At 34.9% G+C, this 18,831-nt stretch overlaps 1 protein-coding gene and 1 long non-coding RNA gene across 3 annotated transcripts in view; one reads left to right on the forward strand and one right to left on the reverse strand.

Moving 5' to 3' along the window:
• VIRMA (vir like m6A methyltransferase associated) overlaps positions 1 to 15,348 on the reverse strand; it is a 55,486-nt gene extending 40,138 nt beyond the window's left edge. For both annotated transcript variants that reach the window (XM_016156057.2, XM_016156056.2), the window contains exons 1-4: positions 15,217 to 15,348; positions 6,404 to 6,519; positions 2,692 to 2,778; positions 1,586 to 1,634 (exon numbers count right to left, since the gene is read on the reverse strand). In XM_016156057.2, the coding sequence (XP_016011543.2) occupies positions 1,586 to 1,634; positions 2,692 to 2,778; positions 6,404 to 6,519; positions 15,217 to 15,279 (315 nt within the window). In that variant the 5' untranslated portion in view covers positions 15,280 to 15,348. The remainder of the gene's footprint in view (positions 1 to 1,585; positions 1,635 to 2,691; positions 2,779 to 6,403; positions 6,520 to 15,216) is intronic.
• A 27-nt stretch (positions 15,349 to 15,375) lies between these two features.
• LOC118611994 lies at positions 15,376 to 17,312 on the forward strand. The gene is made up of 2 exons (XR_004954618.1): positions 15,376 to 16,230; positions 17,228 to 17,312. It is a non-coding gene; the product is annotated as an uncharacterized LOC118611994 (long non-coding RNA).
• The last annotated feature ends 1,519 nt before the right edge of the window (positions 17,313 to 18,831 follow it).

The raw sequence follows: 18,831 nt of genomic DNA on the forward strand, positions 1-18,831 counted from the left end.
CACCCAGAGACAGAGCTTTTATACGGCCTCAAGATTAAAACTATCTCCCCAGTCCTTTCCTTTACATCAACTCTGTTCAAAAAGCATAACCAGATTCCCAACCAAGAGATGAGAAATGAGAATGAAATTAAGTAGGAGATACTGCCGATTAATGAATTAAACTCCAATAGTTACATGAGTCATGGAGGTGCACAAAAGTACAAATTGTGCCCAGTCTCAAGATTTATAGTCGAAAAAATTGTACAGCATTCTTTTTACATGTCCAACTCAAACATGCAGGTATATTTGATGTGCCCACACTATATTTTAAAAGGGTAACCAGAAGCATTAAACAAATTGTTTTTGCAAAGAAATTTTCTCCTAAAAAGATCAAAGACTTCATCAATGTCATTAACTCTCAATAAAAAATAACAATTTTTTCAGAACTTATCTATATTGATTCTTCTATCTTCCCAATAACTGTTAAAGGTAGTCACAGTGAATATCATCAACAATTAAGAAAATCAAGTCTACGGTCATGCTACCCTGAACAAGCCCAATCCCGTCTGATCTCAGAAGCTAAGCAGGGTCAGGCCTGGTTAGGACTTGGATGAGAGACCACCGAGGAAGACAAGGTGTTGTAGGCATAAAAAATAAAAATAAAAAAATAAGGGACTGTAAGTTGACAAGGTCCTTGCAATCTGTGAAGTCAACCAAGGGTTGCCTCACCTTAAAAAAAATAAAAAAGGAAAAAGAAAAAGTAAAAAAGAAAATCAGAGTGTCAGTAGAACCTGGACTAGAAACCAAAGAAAGCCCCTGACATCTTAGTTGTCTTTCCATTCTACCATGTTAGGTAAAGGTAAGTAATATAAGCAGTAATGGGTCCCCTTCTAGAGGCACGATAAGGAAGAAAGAAATTATTCTCCTTGTTAACTCTAGCAAACTCTAGTAAAGGAAAAATGAGGGACAAAAAGAAAAGGCTCAAAGACTATGCCCAGGGACTGATGGATTCTAAGTAGAACTCTCTTTGGAAGGAAAATCAAAAGATAAGGAAGATCATTTTTAGACCAACCGGGATGCAGAAAATTAAATACTCATCCTCCACCAAAAACAAAGAGCAGGCTAAGTAGTTTCACACTAAATCACAATTATTTTTGGATTTCAGATCTTTTATAAATCAGATCTTCTAGATGCTTCTAGAATGGCATTTGGTATATTAAGAAAAAAAGGCATAATTTTGATATGAAAGGAATATAAAATATGTGTTTTTAGGAAAACTTAACTAAGGCACATTGGTATCTAATAATTTACATGCTTGTCACTTTCTGAACTTGCCCAACTAAAAGCACAGATGCTGACCTCTTCCTGACTCAAGTATAAAATTAGAAGAGCAAGCTTTACAGGTAGAGAATGACATTACAATGTCTTTGTTCCATTTTAAAATAGCTTCTGGATACAAGAGGAGTCGGGCGAGAAATGACAACATTCTGTAGAAATAGAACCAAAATAGCTGCCATTCTGCACCACTGGTTTCTATGGATCGAAACTTTGAATGGAAGTGAAAACAAACACTAGTAACAAGCTGAAAACTGACTTCCACAATTACCTTTGAGTTGGGTCTAAAGATGATGGAAGTATTCTCATCATATTCCAGGCTGCCAAAAGAATAGGAATAAATACACGAGTTCAGATACTGAACATCACAATTCATGAAGAAGACTTTCCAGAAACATATATTTTAATAAAATCAAGCTAAATTTTTGTTTTGATTTAATAAAGTACAAAGTTTGGGTTTAATGTGCTCCCTGCAAAATGTTATCAAAAAAAGTATAAAACAAACTCTCTAGAGAGTCTGATATAATTGATTTGGAGTGACTGTAGGTATCAATATTCTTTTTTAAACACCCCCCTCTTGCAGGTAATTCTAATGTATAAGCGAGAGCATAATGTATAGCAAGAACAATAGCATAAGAAAAAATCTTCAAAAAATATATTAGGACCAAAATTAAAGAAAAGCACCTATTTTTATCAAGTAGGTACTGACATTAAAAATTTTATAATATTAAAAATCAACTGCTTCATTTAAAAAAAGGCTAAATTACTGACATAATAACAAATGAGTGAAGAACAAATGAAAGAATAAGAAAAATCTAAAAAAACTATGAATAATAATATCCTGACAGGGATATAAATTTTTCCATTTTTAAGCTTCCTTTTAAATTTATTTTATAAATGAATTCTAAGTAAACCCATTTAATGGTCAATTATTTTGCAGATATCAAAACACCTAACACGTTAAATAATCCAAAAAGAAGTTTATCTATTAACAAAATTCCCATTTTATAAAATGACTAAGGAATTTTAAATTATGCAGTAGCGTGATATAAAAAAATAGACAAAATATTAGCTTCCAATGGGTTCATATAGTTTTTTAAAACTGAAAACCAATCTTTTCCAAATTAGGCTATTAGAAAATCATGTGATCTGTATAAGAAATGCATATACCCATAAAAAGCAAAATACGGCTTCTTTATTTTGTAAATAAACTACATCTTAGGAGCAGGACATTTCTTTAATATTGCCAATTGATAAAATTAAACCCTGAGTTCTTGGGTCTACTACTCTATATATACCCTTTCTCCTATCTAAAGAATAAAAAGGTTTCCTTACTAACTTATGAGTTTCTGGTGAAATCACCTAGTAGGTACATACCTTCCCAACCTATCGAAAACTGGGGCACTTGGTTTGCTTACATTGTTAAAGAATAAGTCTAATTGAAATGTGTGCGGAGATGTCTCCCTGTGAATGAAACAAAGTTGAAATGTCAGCCTTTGCAATAAACAGTTCCTAAATTAAAACAAAAAAAAAGTAAATACAAATTTAACATCAATTCTAGAACTAAGATATAACATTCCTAAGGTTCAATAGCAAAATACAGTTAATTGTAATATTTTCTGTCATTTTATTCGTATCCAATTCTCAAGTGGCCAACTATTCACTTTGAATATTCTTGAAAAAATTTTAATCAAGTATCTTTTGCCTGCTACTTGGACCATTCTAAAACATCTAAATGTTTTTAAATTTTAACGTATTTTAAAGGCAAATTCAAATTAATTGTGATCGAATTTTATAATTCTTTATATTATTTTTTCTTTAGCACAAAGAATCAGAAGTTGCAAAATTACAATTGATTTCAACTTAATCCACATTAATACAAAACTATAATAATTTTAGCATCAGAGCCCTGAATTGTGACTTAAACCCAAAATTAAAATTTGTATAGCAAAGAAATCTAACTATGGGAGGTGAACACACAATGTAAACATATAAATGCCTTACTGTTAAAATGTACAGCTGAAACTTACTGGATTTCGTTAACCAATGTCACCATAAAAAAAATAAAAATTAATAAAATAAAAATTTGTATAGCAGTGATTTACATAAATTTTTTTTCTGGGAGATTTACATAGTGAAGATTAAAACCTATTTGAATTTGCATTGGAATGAAATCTTGCTACACTTGACATGTATTTCACCCTTAGCTGAAATTCCTTAGGCTCAACTAAAATCTTGATTTTAAACACTGCAGGCTTTGTTGTTTATTTACAAAAAGTTCAAATGGTAAAAAGTGTGAGGCCCGAAATATTATCACAGAGGTTCTTTCATGCACCTCTGGTAGATGTACAAACAAGTGTAACCATTCTGAAAGACAACATGACAATAAAATTCAGGAGACTGACAAAATGTTCACACCAGTTGATCCGTAAATACTTTTTTCTAGAAAGTATGTCTATGGAAACAGTGATATACAAAGATTTTTTTCAAAAGGATATTTGTTATACTATTATTTGTAATTTGACAACTAAAAACCCACATGAAGAACTAGCCAAATAAATTATAGTATAGTCACTCAGATTATGCAGCCATTAGAAATCATATTTTCAAATAAAACTGAATGATGTGAAAGTACTCCTGACATAATATTAAATGAAATAAAGGAATACACAAAACAGTATATACAATGGGGTCAGAGAAGTATCATGCATTTACCTTATCTGAATTCAACTACATGTGCTCAATAACTCCAGTCTCTTCCTCCTATCCTTCCTCTTCAAACTAGACCCTGACTTCCAAAATCTCAAAAAAAGGGGAAAGGGCTGAAATGCCAGTTCTTTACTTTTGAGGTACCAAAGACTCAGGTCCTGGTCACTGAAAAGCGATTTAAAGAATCAATGGTAATTTGACTGCACTAGACTTTCATCTTAAAATTTGTTGACTCAAATCTAACCTTGCATAAGGTATATTTACAAAAAAATAACTAAATATATATATATACAAATACATATATATTTAAAAACACAATCCATCAAATGTTAGGATTCTCAGGATGGAGAGATTACAGGGATTTCAATCTTACCTATATAGTTCTGAATTTTATAATGCGAAAAACTGGTAAAGTATGTTACACAAATATCCTCTGATCTCTAACATTACTTTCAACTTTGAAATGTCAGGCTTCCTGACAGCTTACATTTGTGTTACTGAATGAATTATTTTACTGTTCTGTAACATATTATGTATAAAGTTGTTTCTAATAATTTCATATTTAGAATTATTAAAACATGAACAGCCATTTACTCCCAAGAATGGCTAAGAAAAAGGTGAGATAAAAAGAGGAATATGTAACAAATACTCTTACCTATTTCAGCTACTGGTAGAGATTTATTTGGCCTGCTGCAGTAGCTAGCCTCCAAAGTGGCCCCCAAAGATCCCTACTAAAGGGTGTGGTCTTCACACCCTTGTGCAGTTCCCTCTCATACTGTACAAGTAGAATATACAACCAACAAAATACAGTAAAAGCAACAGTATGTCACTTCTGATATTAAATTATAAAACACACTGACTATGGCTTCCTTTTAGGGCATGCATTCTCACTCTTGGATCACTCATTCTGGAGGACCCCATGCTGTGACATGAACACCACAGAGAGAGGATCTCCTGGCAATAGACTGAAGTCTCCTGCCAACAGCCAGATGAGTGAGCTTCGAAGCAAATTCTCCAACCCAGGTCAAATCTGAGACTGCAGCTGGGCCCATATCTTGACTACAACCTAATGAGGGAACTTAAGCCAGCTAAAATGCTCCTAGGTTCCTGACCCTCAGAAATAGTGTGAGATAATAAATGTTTTACTGTTTTAGGCTGCTAAATTCGCTGTAATTTGTTATGCAGCCATAGATTACTAATAGACCTTTCTTGACCAAAAGCAGTACAACAGAGAAGACTGCTAGATATATTAAAATTGCTCCATCTTTCCCATTCTACACAAATCTCCCTTTATAGGAAAAGTAGAAAGAAATTATAAGAACACATGAGTTTTTATTTCCTTAAACATGGAAAAAAGTAAGAAGCCAATCATAATGATCTCATTATAAATATTAAACATTCTTACTGCTTTTATACTTGTTTTACTTTTGAATGACCTAAAGACATTTGAAGATTTAATATATACTTCTGCAAATAACCAACTACTTTTGACAATCATGAAGAAATGATCCCTGAAATTCGAATCTGTACCATAAACTCACCATTTAGTAGCTGGTTTAACTCTTTCACACAATAGAAAATGAGCTATCACATCATGTCCATAAGGAAATATGGTACTGATACATAAGATTAATAGGCTATAAGCTAAAAAGTCATGGAAATATATTTAATATATATTCATGTTTCCACAACCAAAATTTAGTGTATATCTCCAATTCATATAACTAAAATCAAATGATTATTCATATTACAACAAAGATCAAATTCCTCTGTTTTATTTCAGTTGTTATAAAGTTATCAACGACTCTCTCTCACATTTTGTGTATTTCCCACAGAGCCTAAGAGAGAAAAAGCATCAAATAACGACTTGTTAAATACAATTAATGGCTAATGTGAAGCTACATATTTTTTAAGATACATGTATCACGTTAGGAAGAACATCAATAAGTTATGAAAACTGATTACAATAAAATAAAAAATGTAATAACATAAAAAACATATTTCTAAATATTCGAATTCTTATTTTCAAGGAAAGGAGTTAAAACCATTTCATCTACTAGATTATGACACCTTAGAATATTTTGGAGAATATAAACCTATTTCCACTAATTTTAAAAAAAAAGAAAAAAGAAAAATTTAATCTAGTGAAGTAATTAGGTCAATTACTCTTTTCAAGTTTATAATGATATGTGGATTATATAGAAAACCTAGAGCCAATTTACAATGTTATATAACATTACCTTAACTGAATAAAGTTTTAGGGGTTTTTTGGTTTTTTTTTTTTTTACTTACAAAATATTACCTTAAAAATCTGCATTTGAGAATCTGTTTCTAAGGCAATCTTTAGTCAAAAATACTTTTAGAAAGTAAGTTGACTTACCCATATGCTCTACTGTCAGGTAGGCTGCTATGGGCTCTTACTCCAGGGGGTATGACTCGGACTTCATTGATATAAACCACACATGGAAAACGAACCACATCTATATGAGAACTTTGCTTAAAAAAAAAAAAAGCAGGGGGCGTGGGGAAGGAGACATACTGTAAGCAAAACACTTCTGTCTATTCGAAATTTACTATTCAAAATCATCAATTTGTTTCATCCAGAATACCACAAATAATCTTAAAATAATTCCATATCATTAAAACAGTGCTATTACACAATTTACAATGATGTATAAATCACTTTTTAAAAATTATTGATGATAAATGTACCTAGTTAAATTTCTCCATTTGTAGAATAACACTGCCTCCTTGATGATGTTTTGCTTAGGCCAATACAGACCTACAATCCCTTATTGGAAACCTCTAAAGCCAGATGCCTTTTAAATCCTGATGTTTTAGATTTTTAGAAAGGTAATATGATACAAATACTGCATAGTACTTTAGCACGCCCAGTGACCTTTGGGGCAGTACTTTGTAATCAAAACATTAATATCTCTGCAGTCACATGTATAATCATTCAAGCTCAATAAAGAGATTGGGGTTGGAGGGCCGGAAGAATGAGGTGATAAAGTGATCCCCCCAATTAGTCAAGAACCTACCTGGCACTAGACAGTTATTACAATATTATTGACTATATTCCCTATGCTATATTTCACATTCCTGTGACTATTTTGAACTACCAAGTTGTACTTCTTAATCTCTTCATCATTTTCACCCAGCCACCCAAACTCCCTCCCATCTTGCAATCATCAGTTTATTCTCTGTATCTATGAGTCTGTTTTTATTTTGTTTGTTTGTTTATTTTGTTTCTTAGATTCCACCTATAACTGATATCATACGGTATTTGTCTTTCTCTGTCTGATTTATTGCACTTAGCATAATACCCTCTAGGTCCATCCATGTCTTTGCAAACGGTTAAGATTTCATTTTTTTAATGGTTGAGTAATATTCTGAGATATATATATGTATATGTGTGTGTGTGTACACACACACACACCCACCCCACAACTTCCTTACCCAATCGCCTACTGATGGGCACTTAGCTTGCTTCCATATCTTGGCTATTGTAAATAGCGTTGCAGTGAACATAGGGGTGCATATATCTTTTTGAATTAGTCCCTCACTGAATTTAAAAAAGAAAAATCATTTGACGCAATATTAAACAAATAAAGCTCTTGTAATCAATAATTTAAAAACAAAATTTTCACATTGTTTTTGGATTATTTTACATCAACTTCTAGCAGTTCAGCCAACCATCATTACCTCGTGGTCAAAGTTCATGATGAGAAGAATGGTTCACATTATTTGTATCTAGAAAGACCAAGTCTTGTGTCTCTTTTGAAGTTGCAAAAAATATCATGCATTCGATAGACCAAAAGACTGTTCAAGTCAGTATTTCCTAAAATGTGGCAGAGAATGACTTCCCAATTTTGCATTTTAAACTGAGATTATAATTAAATATATAGGTATAGAAATCTTACTATTCATACTATTCAAGTGCATCTGAAACTCTCAAAGATATAAATGAAAGAGGACGAATGCAAAGTGAGTTTGATTGCTAGCGCTGCCTTCCAATACCCATTTTCTTTTTCCTGTAGAGAAATCTGAGTTGGGCAAAGGGAGCTAAAAACTGGTATTTCAGACTCCTGGGAAGCCAGGGTAAACATGTGATTACTAAATTCTGGTTCATGGGATAAAATGAATATGATGTAGGCAACTCTGGGCCATGTCCTTAAAGGGAAGGGTCAGACCTCAGAAGCTCCTTCCACTTCTCCTTTCAATATTCTGCTGCCTTTCTAGAACACTGAAGTTATGGTATGCTACCTTGGACGATACAATACAGATGGCGGGGGAACAGTAAAGAAGAACCTAGAGCTACCCTATTAGGCCTAGAATACTTACAATCAGATTATTGAAAGAGAAAATCCTCTGTTATTTTGACTTTTTTGACAGCAGTACTCTACAGATGGCAGAGGAACAGTAAAGAAGAACCTAGAGCTACCCTATTAGGCCTAGAATACTTACAATCAGATTATCGAAAGAGAAAATCCTCTGTTATTTTGACTTTTTTTGACAGCAGTTCAACTTGTATCCTAATTATTACAAATACGCTGTAGGTATTCAACAAATATGACAAGAGAGTTATATAAAAGAAATAAACATTTTGCCTCAAACTTTGGTGTTGTGTCCTTCCTGTAAGGAACTCCTCTACTTAAAAAATCTACTAGAGTTATGTGTTGCTTAATGATGAGGACACATTCTGAGAAACGTGTCATTAGTGACTGTACAAACACTTAGGGGCCATTATGAACTGAATATGAGATTAAATAAAGCATAAGAGAAAATGATGCAGTCAAGACAGGTAAACACAACATGTATGAAGCTGCTGCTGGTATAACAGCATACTATTTTTCAGCAAACTCTTTTTTAATAAGTAGAAAGAGTACACTCTAAAATAACAATAAAGCATATAGTATAACAAATACATAAACTAGTAACATAGTCATTTATTATCATTACAAGGATTATGTACCATATTTAACTATTAAGTGCTATACTTTATATGACTGGCAGAGCATAGGTTTACACCAGTGTCACCACAAACATGTAATGTGTTGCACTAGGATATTGTAACAGCTACAACACTAGACAATAAGAATTTTTCAGCTTCATTATAATCTTATGGGACAACTATCATATATCTAGTCCGTCACTAAACAAAAATATTGTTATGTAGCACATGACGTATGCTCCCTTGTTACATGGTTAAAAAGTTGCATCAACATTTACAAATGAAGCTTAGAACAAAGGTTTATCAATTCTATCTTCCACTAATTAATGGTATTAGTAGCAGTTAGGGTACAGTCACCGTCCGTGGGCCTACAAAAATGAGCTTAAGGTTCCACAAAATCTATTTTGTAAGTATTAGAGTTTCTGCATTAGGTGATACCACTTTTATTCCATAATTATTTCTAAACATTTATTAAATGTCTATTATGTTCCAAGATATGTTAAGTCCTGTGGATACAAAGACAAGACATAATCTCTACCATTAAGGCACAATCTATTGTGGCAGACAAATCAATAAACTGCCATGACAGACTCACACAGGAAACCATGAAAATGTAGAGAAATTTACCTAACTAAGATTGCAGGCAAACATTTGTGGGCAGGGGGGAAATGTCAGGAAAGGTTTCCCAAAAGTAGCTGAGCTAATTAAATCTTCAAGGAAAACAAGAATCAATGGAAGAGAAGGAGAAGGAAGAGCTTTCCAGGCAAAGGAAGCATACACAAAAGGAAAGCAAAGAAAAACTTGGAAGGGTCAAGTAAATGTAAACATAATTCACCACAGCTAGAGGGCAAATTGGGCAAGGGAAGCCAGGCAGAGTAGCTAAGTACAATCAATAGAATTACAAGAAATGAGATTTTCATCCACTGCCAGAAGTCGACTCCAAATCTGTATCTCCATCTAGGACCTCTCTTCTGAGCCCCAGACCACTATATCAAAATGCCAACTGGACATCTCCACTTGAATGTCCCTTCGACACCAGAAATTTATCAAGTCCAAAACTAAATTCTCCTATATTAATGATAGCTCCACCATCCACGCAATGGCCAAAACAGAAACCATTATTATCCTTAGCTTCTTTCTCATTCTCTCACACCTAAATCATTTATTAATACAAACATCAATTCCTGATGATGAAAGCTCTTAACAGCTCCCAAATCCCTTCATTCCTGCTGTCACTCGTCTAGTTCTAGACACTGTGCACTCTGGATAACAGCATCAGGATCCTAAGTGGTTTTGTGATTCTTTCTTGGCCCCCTCTAACCGATTCTCCTATTGCAATTGTGGCCTTTCTAGAATGTAAATTTATCAATTCCCTGCTCCTTACTGTCCACAAGCCAAATTCCTTAGTCTTAGAAACAAGTACCATCTCTTCTTACCACTTCGAATTTATAGCCCAACAAACCATGCTCTTTCACATCTTCATGCCCTCACTCATGGTATTGTCTCTGCTCAGAACCCTCCTACACTTTTCTGTCCCAACACCTTTTGGATGTCAACTTTCTCTTGAAAGATGAGTGAGATCACATCTAGATGGGTGCCTCTCTCTATTTATCCAAAAACTCCTATCAAACTAAATTTAATTATCTCTTTTCTCTCTCCATTCCAGTGGTGTTTCAAAAAAACAAGAACCAGGTCTCAGTTTACTCGTATTCATAATGTCTCGCATATTCGTTTAATGGATGAATGACTTTTAATAGGTACTTAATAAGAGTTGATTAAATTGCATTTTCAGAGTTTAAAAAGTATTACAGTGAAGTAAGGTCTTAAAATATCTAGAGGAGTACATAAACCTCAGAAGACAGGTTAAACATGGGAAATTATAGAAAGGTTATGATTAGGGAGCTAATAGGAATGTGAAGAACAGACTGGTCAGATTCTAGGACTCCAACCACGTCATCCATTCCGAAGGAATCACTGTGTGCTGAAAGGTCACAGTATAGCTATTTTCCTCACTTTTTTATCCCTGTAACTATCTTCTCTTCTCTTATTACCCTCTCCTAAGGGTAAACTAAGGCTATCTCATTTATTCCTACCACTTCCATTATCATTTCTGTCCAGAAATTAGTTCCAAACTAATTTCATAAAGAAACTCTGAAAAACAGAACTTTTTAGCATCAATCACTCCTGTAAGACTGAATTTTAATCCAGCAATTCCACTCCGAAATAAAGAAATAAAGATATATAAAAAAAATCTGGCATCAGGAATATCACGTCACTGTAAAAAGTCATAAGCCTGGGTGGCTCCACAGTATAGTGGTTAGTACATCTGTTCTACACGCAGAAAATCCGGGGTCCGTGCCCCAGGTGGGGCCACAGGCTATACCCTGGGTGCACCAGGCCCCAGATGCACCAGGCCCTGGGTGTGCACCATGAGCACTTGGGAGGTGATACCCCGCCTTCAAAGATCCAGTTCTTAAGGGGAGACAGCAACATCCGTAGGTCAGAGGTGGAAGTGGGGGGGAGTGGGGAATTAAAGAGTGGGGAAAAAAGTCATAAGCCTAAAAGTATGAGAATTTAATATATAAACAATAGTATTAAAACTTAAAGAAATATTATGCAGCCAATAAAAATGATTACACAGAACATCTATGGTAGGAAGCAGGATGGCTTGGGGACAGGGATAAAAGACTTTTTATTATATATCCTTTTGTACCTTTTGAATTTGTACCTCATACATGTTTTACCTAGTTCAAGAAGTAAATATTTAAAAATGAAGCTTACTTTAAAATGTTACATAAGTGTATTTCCTAATTTATAAAGATACACAACACATTGCTAGATGAGAAAAAATTATAAAACAGTATCAAAGTATTGGTACATTAACCTGAGTGGTAGGTACACACATTTAAGCATACCCGTACACATATTTATTACAAGTTTTGGAAAAAATTTAAAGAAAACTGTTAATGACAGCTGAGACTTAGAAAGGTGAGATTATGAAAGCCTTTACTTTCCTATATATTCTAATTTTTCTGTAATAAAATCAAAATTTACTAAAATATGTGTTAAACACATTTCCCTTTTAGAAAAAAAAATGCACGGCTCACTGCCAGAGTTAATTTAATTTTACATAAACACGCTCTTTGAGGCTAAAGCAAATCTGACTGATTTTCAATGTGAAAGTAAAATATAAAAACTGTTTTTGGAGTTATTTCTAAACAGAACTTGTTTCTAATCCTAATGTAACAGAAAACGTATACATAAATCAGATTCATTGAATAACTTTTCAGCTAACACTGTTCGAGAATGATGTTAACATCACAAGTAGGAATGATACATTTTCTAGGATTTGACATTTTTAGCAATCAAGAATTACTATAGTTTATAAATGAAATAACCACTTTACATAAAGCAGAATGCTATAAGTAGAATGATGTCATTGGTTTTCAAAGACTGTTGATATACTAGAAAAATGCAAAAATAATACAAGCAAAATATTTCATGGCAAACTTTGGGGGTAAGGTTAGGACTGTAATCTGTGCCTTATCTTGGTGGCACTGCTGGTGAGTATTCTTGAGGCAAACAGGAAACGGGTTAAAAAGTGGCATACAAACCACAATCTGTAATTCATTTAGAACCACTCAAACCCCTTAAAGTATTCCCTTTGTGAAACTTGAATGTCTGTCATCTCCATCAGATTAAAATTCCTTTGAAAGCAAGGGCAATGGGGTTTTCATCTTTATTACTTGTAAAAATTCCTTCCTAGAGCTATACCTCACCTTCAGTGGTTTTCATAAATAATTCTTAAACAGATTCCCAACTTCCTTCCATACAAATCTACCTGGTGTATCACTAAACACATCAAAAACAAATTATCTTGTTCCCATCAAACCCACTTCCAGACTTTTTTATTACTATCAATGTAGCCCCACCCGTCTCTAGCCTCTAAAACTAGAATAACATTTTTAACTACTCTTCCTCGCAGCATCAGTTGCCATCCTGTCAATTATATATCCAAAATTTAACTTGTATCTATCCACTTCCACTGGGACACAGCATGACATGGCTTTAGAGCCAGGAAATGCATGTTGATGTGTGTCAGTCCAGTTATACCCCTTTAGGAAAGTCACCTGACCTCTCACATTCAGTTCTTTATCTATATAATGGGGATAACAATCTTTCAAAACTGATAGAAAGATTAAATATGTCTTTAAGTTACCAAAGCAGTGTCTTGTAGAAAATAAATGCTAATGATTACTGCCCATTTTCTAACTCAGGTTTTCATTACATCTCTCATCTTTTCTTCTTGATTTGCCATCTCTAATTTTTCTGAACCACCTTAGATATTACTAAAATGGATCAGTCTACCTAATGTATTTTTAGTAATCATGTAATTTGCCTGCTCAAAAACTCTTATTTCTTACAAAATAAAGTCCATACTCCTTTGCTGAGCATTCAGGGAATTCCATGATCTGGCTTCGGACTGCCTTTCAGGTGCCACTTCACACTGCTACTTGACGTATACACTACGGAATACTGACCACTCCAGGAGAATGCCCTATTTTCCTATCTACAACTGTGGAACATATCATATGCAAACTGCCTTAATGAAGTCTTCCCTGATACAAATTAAGTGATCTCTCCCTCTTCTGAAATCACATATCCTTTATTTTTATTTGTACCACAAAAGGGAACTAAGTAAATATTGACTGGGTTCCTAATATGTCAGAAAGTGATGGGCATTTTGGAAAAATGGTGACAAACCCCAAGGAATTCCCACTGTCTCTTTATGCATTCATAACATTCTAAAGTGAATCATAATGTTGTGGACCTAATCTCCAATACTTAGTTATAAACTCGTTGAGAACAAAACATCCCAATAATTCATATCCTTAGTCAATAATATTGCAATAACTGGATAGTGCCAGGTGGGTACTACTAGACTAACGAGGAGAATCACTTTGTAAATTATGTAAACATCTAACCATTATGCTGTACAAGCGAAACTAATATAAAATAATACAACATTATCTGTAATTGAAAAGCAAAAAAGATAAAAAAAATAAAAACAGGCTTCAAATACAGGTAAAGGTCCCAGGAAACCAGGATCTAGAGATCCAACTACTGCCTCCACTGTAAGTTTTGTAAAACCGAGCTGGAATTACAGTCAGAATTATGGTGACAGGACAAACAGCTAATTGACACCCGAAATGAGAGACTGCAAATTAATTCACTGTCAGTAAGACATGCTAAACTTTCCAAACCTTTTTTTAGACCTAAAAATCATTCGTTAAAATAATTATAAGACCAACGTTGTTGATTTTTTATTTTGCCAAGCAAAGCATTTAGATAAAAACCACTAACCACTATTATCACTATCTCCGAAGAAAAAAATAATTCTCTAAAATGATTACGTTTACGCTGAAAAAAAATATGTGAGTTCTGAGGTTTTTTAAACTTTAATGTGCATCTTTGACCGGCTTTCGAGAGCCTTTACTTACCTAGCCATATTCAATTTACATATCGCTGAACCAGTCAGTCATATATTCAGGGCGCTAAGGTTATTACGGAACGATTACTCCACAATTCCCCACCCTCGCCCCTCAAAACGACAATACAACTGTGCTTACAGTTTGACTACAATTCTCTCAATTTTTCCCTCCTTGCAAAAATTCTCCACGCAAAATCCGTTCCATGTTAAGTATTTCATGTTCTAATATGTGAAATATTTCCAAGAAATAACTATTATAGTTTCAGGACAAACTGGAGAACGCTGCAATCCTAAACCTAATGAGTGTTACATCTGGGCAACCTAACTCTCGTTAGAAAAGGGATCTAGGAGAAGGGATTTAGGAACCACGAAGCCAGTATGACCTGCTCGGTCACCGGCACTATTGTCAAACACAAGCTGTCTGAGATCCCTCCCAAATACCACCTAAGGTAAACTCGAGGACCAAGATCTTTTCTAGGCCCAAAGGTGACGAGGGGCTGGGGGCCCAAAGCAAGCAGAACGGCCAACTCAACCAAAGACCCGGGGGTCTAAGGTAATGCAGGGAAACGTGAAGGCCACCGATGCCCTCCCTCAGACGCGGTGCCAACACCCTGCTGGGAGTAGGGGGGCCTTATGTGAAGAATTAAAGTGGCAATCGGCAGCAGAAAAAGTCGAGGCATACCTATGGGTCTTTTGTAAGAGTCCCAAAGCCAAGAAGTAGGATCGGAATCAAGTGGGGAAGCCTTACCTCAGCGTTCGGGTGTTTAAAAGTATCTAAAAATAGCAGCTCCATCGCCGAGTCCACCGCCATGTTTGCCGCGGGAGGGAGACAGGGGGAGGACTTCCGGGGCAACCCTCCAACCTCGGCAACAGTGGTTCAGGACAGGAAGAAACGGCAGCACTTCCGGTGACCGAAGCGCTAGCGCCGCAAGCCTTGGCCTATCCCGAAGCGCGGTACTGACCGAAGACGCCGGCCAGCGCGGCGCAGGGCGCCTTCGGAGCACGGAGACAGCGGAGGAAGAAGAGAGGGTTGGTTACGGCGGCTCCAGCGGTCCAAACCCTGTGTTTCTACCGCGTTACAAAGCCACAACGGCCTTAGGGTGGCGGAGTGCAGAGCAGTCTTTAGAGAAGTGGAGGAGGGGCGGGGAAGGCTGCTACTGTGGATACCCAGTGAAACCGCTCGCAAGTCGTCGTTCCTGGCCTGGCCGTAAAAAGGTGCAATGAGAGAACTGGAAAAGTTAGACACTTCTTTAAAAAGAAGAAAAGAAACGGCCTAGGACGAGATTTTTTTCTTATTTTCTCACCTCCAAAATGTGACTAATAATAAATAACCCACAGGCTTTTTGTGAGGATTAATTGAAATAAAATACAAAATAAAATAAAACCTGTAAAATGTAAAATGCCATCAACATAAAAATGCAGAATGGAAAGCAAGTCTCCCTATCTTTCCTGTTGATGAGCTTTGCAGCAACTGGAACTATTTGGTGGTCTATATTGGCACGAGGACTTGGGAGAGCAATTAAGAATTATCTAGTGAAATTACACGCACCTACCTCACTTCTAGGAAAATTCCTGCTCAGATGCCAAAAAAAAAATACCTACAGATACAAGAATGTTTATGGCAACACTTTATAGTTGCAGAAAAGCTGTAAACTTGTCATTAACAAGAATAAGTAAACTGTGACATAGTTATGCAATGTAGTAGTATATAAAAAAGAATGAACCAGTACCGTATCTACTAACAGACCATCTAAAAACAAGGGTAAGCAAGCAAGTTGAAAAATAGGTAGTATAAAATCACATAGTTCAAAGCATGTACAAAAATGTAACTTGACATATATATGTTATAAAATTACAAAGATGCATAGAAATGATAAACACTAAAATTTTAAGATCTTTGTGAACTGGAAGGAGGTGTAATTGAGAAGTATACAGGGGCTTCAAATTCTTTGATAACAAACATTTAGGTTGCTGGTGGTTTCACAGGTGTGCCTTACATTATTGTTTGTGCCTTTTGGTATTTATTTAATAATTTATTTTTAATTTTTTAAAATCAATCTCCCATCCACCCCCTTCCTCAACCAACCAATTTCCTCTATTAACTAATAGTTTATCTCTTTTACTGTATTTTTTTAAAAGACCAAGTTCTGGCATTCATATGTATTATTTCCAACATTTTTCTATTTGCTTTAGTTTTCTTTATAGTTTTTGCTTTGGAATTTACTAATTCCTTCTGCTTTCATTAGGCTTGTATGCATGCTATTCTCTTTCTAATTCTTATAGTGATGTATAAGTTATTTATATTCACATATCTTATTTATTACTATATATATTTATGTCTACCGAATTTCCCCTAACCTCTGTAACTAATATACCTTGTAGGGCTTTTATTATTGGTGGTTTTTATATGGCTTGATTTTCTTAGCTTTGAATTTCTTTTTGACCCAAGAATAGTGTGCGATTCTTTTCCTTCAATTAATGGACTATTTTTAGAGCATTTTTTTAGTTTTACAAGAAATTGAGCAGATAATAGAGTTCCCATATATTTCCTTTTTTCCCTTTTGAAGGATTCCTCTATTATTAATATTTTGCATTAGTGTGGTTTTTGCTTTGGAATTTACTAAAGACAACTAAATGGAAAGACATTCTATGTTTATAGATTAGAAGACTTAATATTGTTAAGATAACAGTATTACCCAAAGTTATCTATAGATTCAGTACAATCCCTATCAAAATTCTAACAGCCTTTTTTTTTTCAGAAATGGAAAATCTGATCCACACATTCATATGGATTTGTGAGGAGCCCCACACAGCCAAAACAATCTTGGAAAAAAAAAAAAAAAACGAATACGGAGGACACACACTCCTGATTTCAAAACTTACTGTAAAACTACAGTAATCAAAACTGTGAATGGCATAAGGATAATGTAGGGAGGAGGCAAGAGAATTAAAATATTAAATCAAGCCACATTCAGAGACTGCAATATGCTGATCAGCTCTGCAGCCAGGCCTGGAGGACACCTGCAGAACAAAGGAAGATTTCTGCTAGGATTGTTAACAACGCATTTCCCACACCTGTGAAGGGGAAAAAGGGAAAACAGTCTTTTAAGTGGCTGCCCTATGCAAAATAAAATCATTCATTACCAATGGCTAAAACCATGGGGGAACCTATGGATTAAAGGCTTAGAACTGCCAGCAAGCCTTTCATACTATACATTCTTTCCTTTTCACACTGCATACCCTTCCCCTTCCTCACTGTATGTCATATCAAAGGAAATGGGTAAACAAAGTATTTAAACTGTAACTCATAGGAACTAGGAAATGGTATATAAACTGAATTCCCCACACTCTGGGGTCCCTCTCACTTCCTTTACTCTCAATATCTTTCTCTCAGAACCTCTCAGTTTTTTTCTCCTAGTTGCTTTCACTGTCTTCCTCTTGGTACTCTTTACTTTGTCTCTCTCACTGTCCTCATCTCTCCTAGGCCCTCTCACTCTCTGCCTCTGAGAGGAGACTACTCTTTGTGTATGCAGCGTTACCCTTGTTCTAATAAACTTTCCTTTTAGATCGAACTTTGGCATGTATGTTGAATTCTTTCTACACTTTTTGCTAAAGGACCCTCTTCTCTCAGTACAGGGCTTGCTCTCCTCATATTTGAGGAAATTTTCCCTGTCCTGCATCAAGGATAAACATAGCCCCAATCAAATACAATTAAGAGTCCAGAAATAAACCTTTACATATATAGTGAATTGATTTTCAACAAGGGTGCCAAGGGTATTCAATGGAGAAAGAATAATCTCTTCAACAAATGGTACTGGGATGACTGGGTATCTACTTGCAAAAGAATGAAACTGGAACCTAACCTCAGACCACTTACAAAAATGAACACAAGATGGATCAAGGACCTAAACAGAAGAGCTAAAACTATGAAATTCTTGGAAGAAAACGTTACATACTGATAACTCTTTATTGCCTGGAATTTAGCAATGGATTCTTAGGTGACAAAAAAAAAAAAAAATGAACATCAAAATTAAAAACTTTTGTGCATCAAATGACACCCTCGAAAGAGTCAAAAGGAAATATACAGGATGGGAGAAAAACTTGCAAATCATATATTTCATAAGGATATACTCTCCCTAATATATAAAGAACTCTTACAATGCAACAAAAAGATAAACCACCCTATTAAAAAATGAGCAAAGGGACTTGAATAGACATTTCTCCAAAGAAGGTGTACAAATGGCCAATAGGCACATGAAAATATGTTCAACATCTTTAGTTATTAGGAAAAAATCAAAACCACAATGAAATACTTCACACCCATTAGGATGAATATAATTTTAAAAAATAAGGGTTGGCAAGG

The sequence above is a fragment of the Rousettus aegyptiacus genome, unplaced genomic scaffold (genome assembly GCF_014176215.1).
Source record: "Rousettus aegyptiacus isolate mRouAeg1 unplaced genomic scaffold, mRouAeg1.p scaffold_m13_p_15, whole genome shotgun sequence".
NCBI classification, from domain to species: domain Eukaryota; kingdom Metazoa; phylum Chordata; class Mammalia; order Chiroptera; family Pteropodidae; genus Rousettus; species Rousettus aegyptiacus.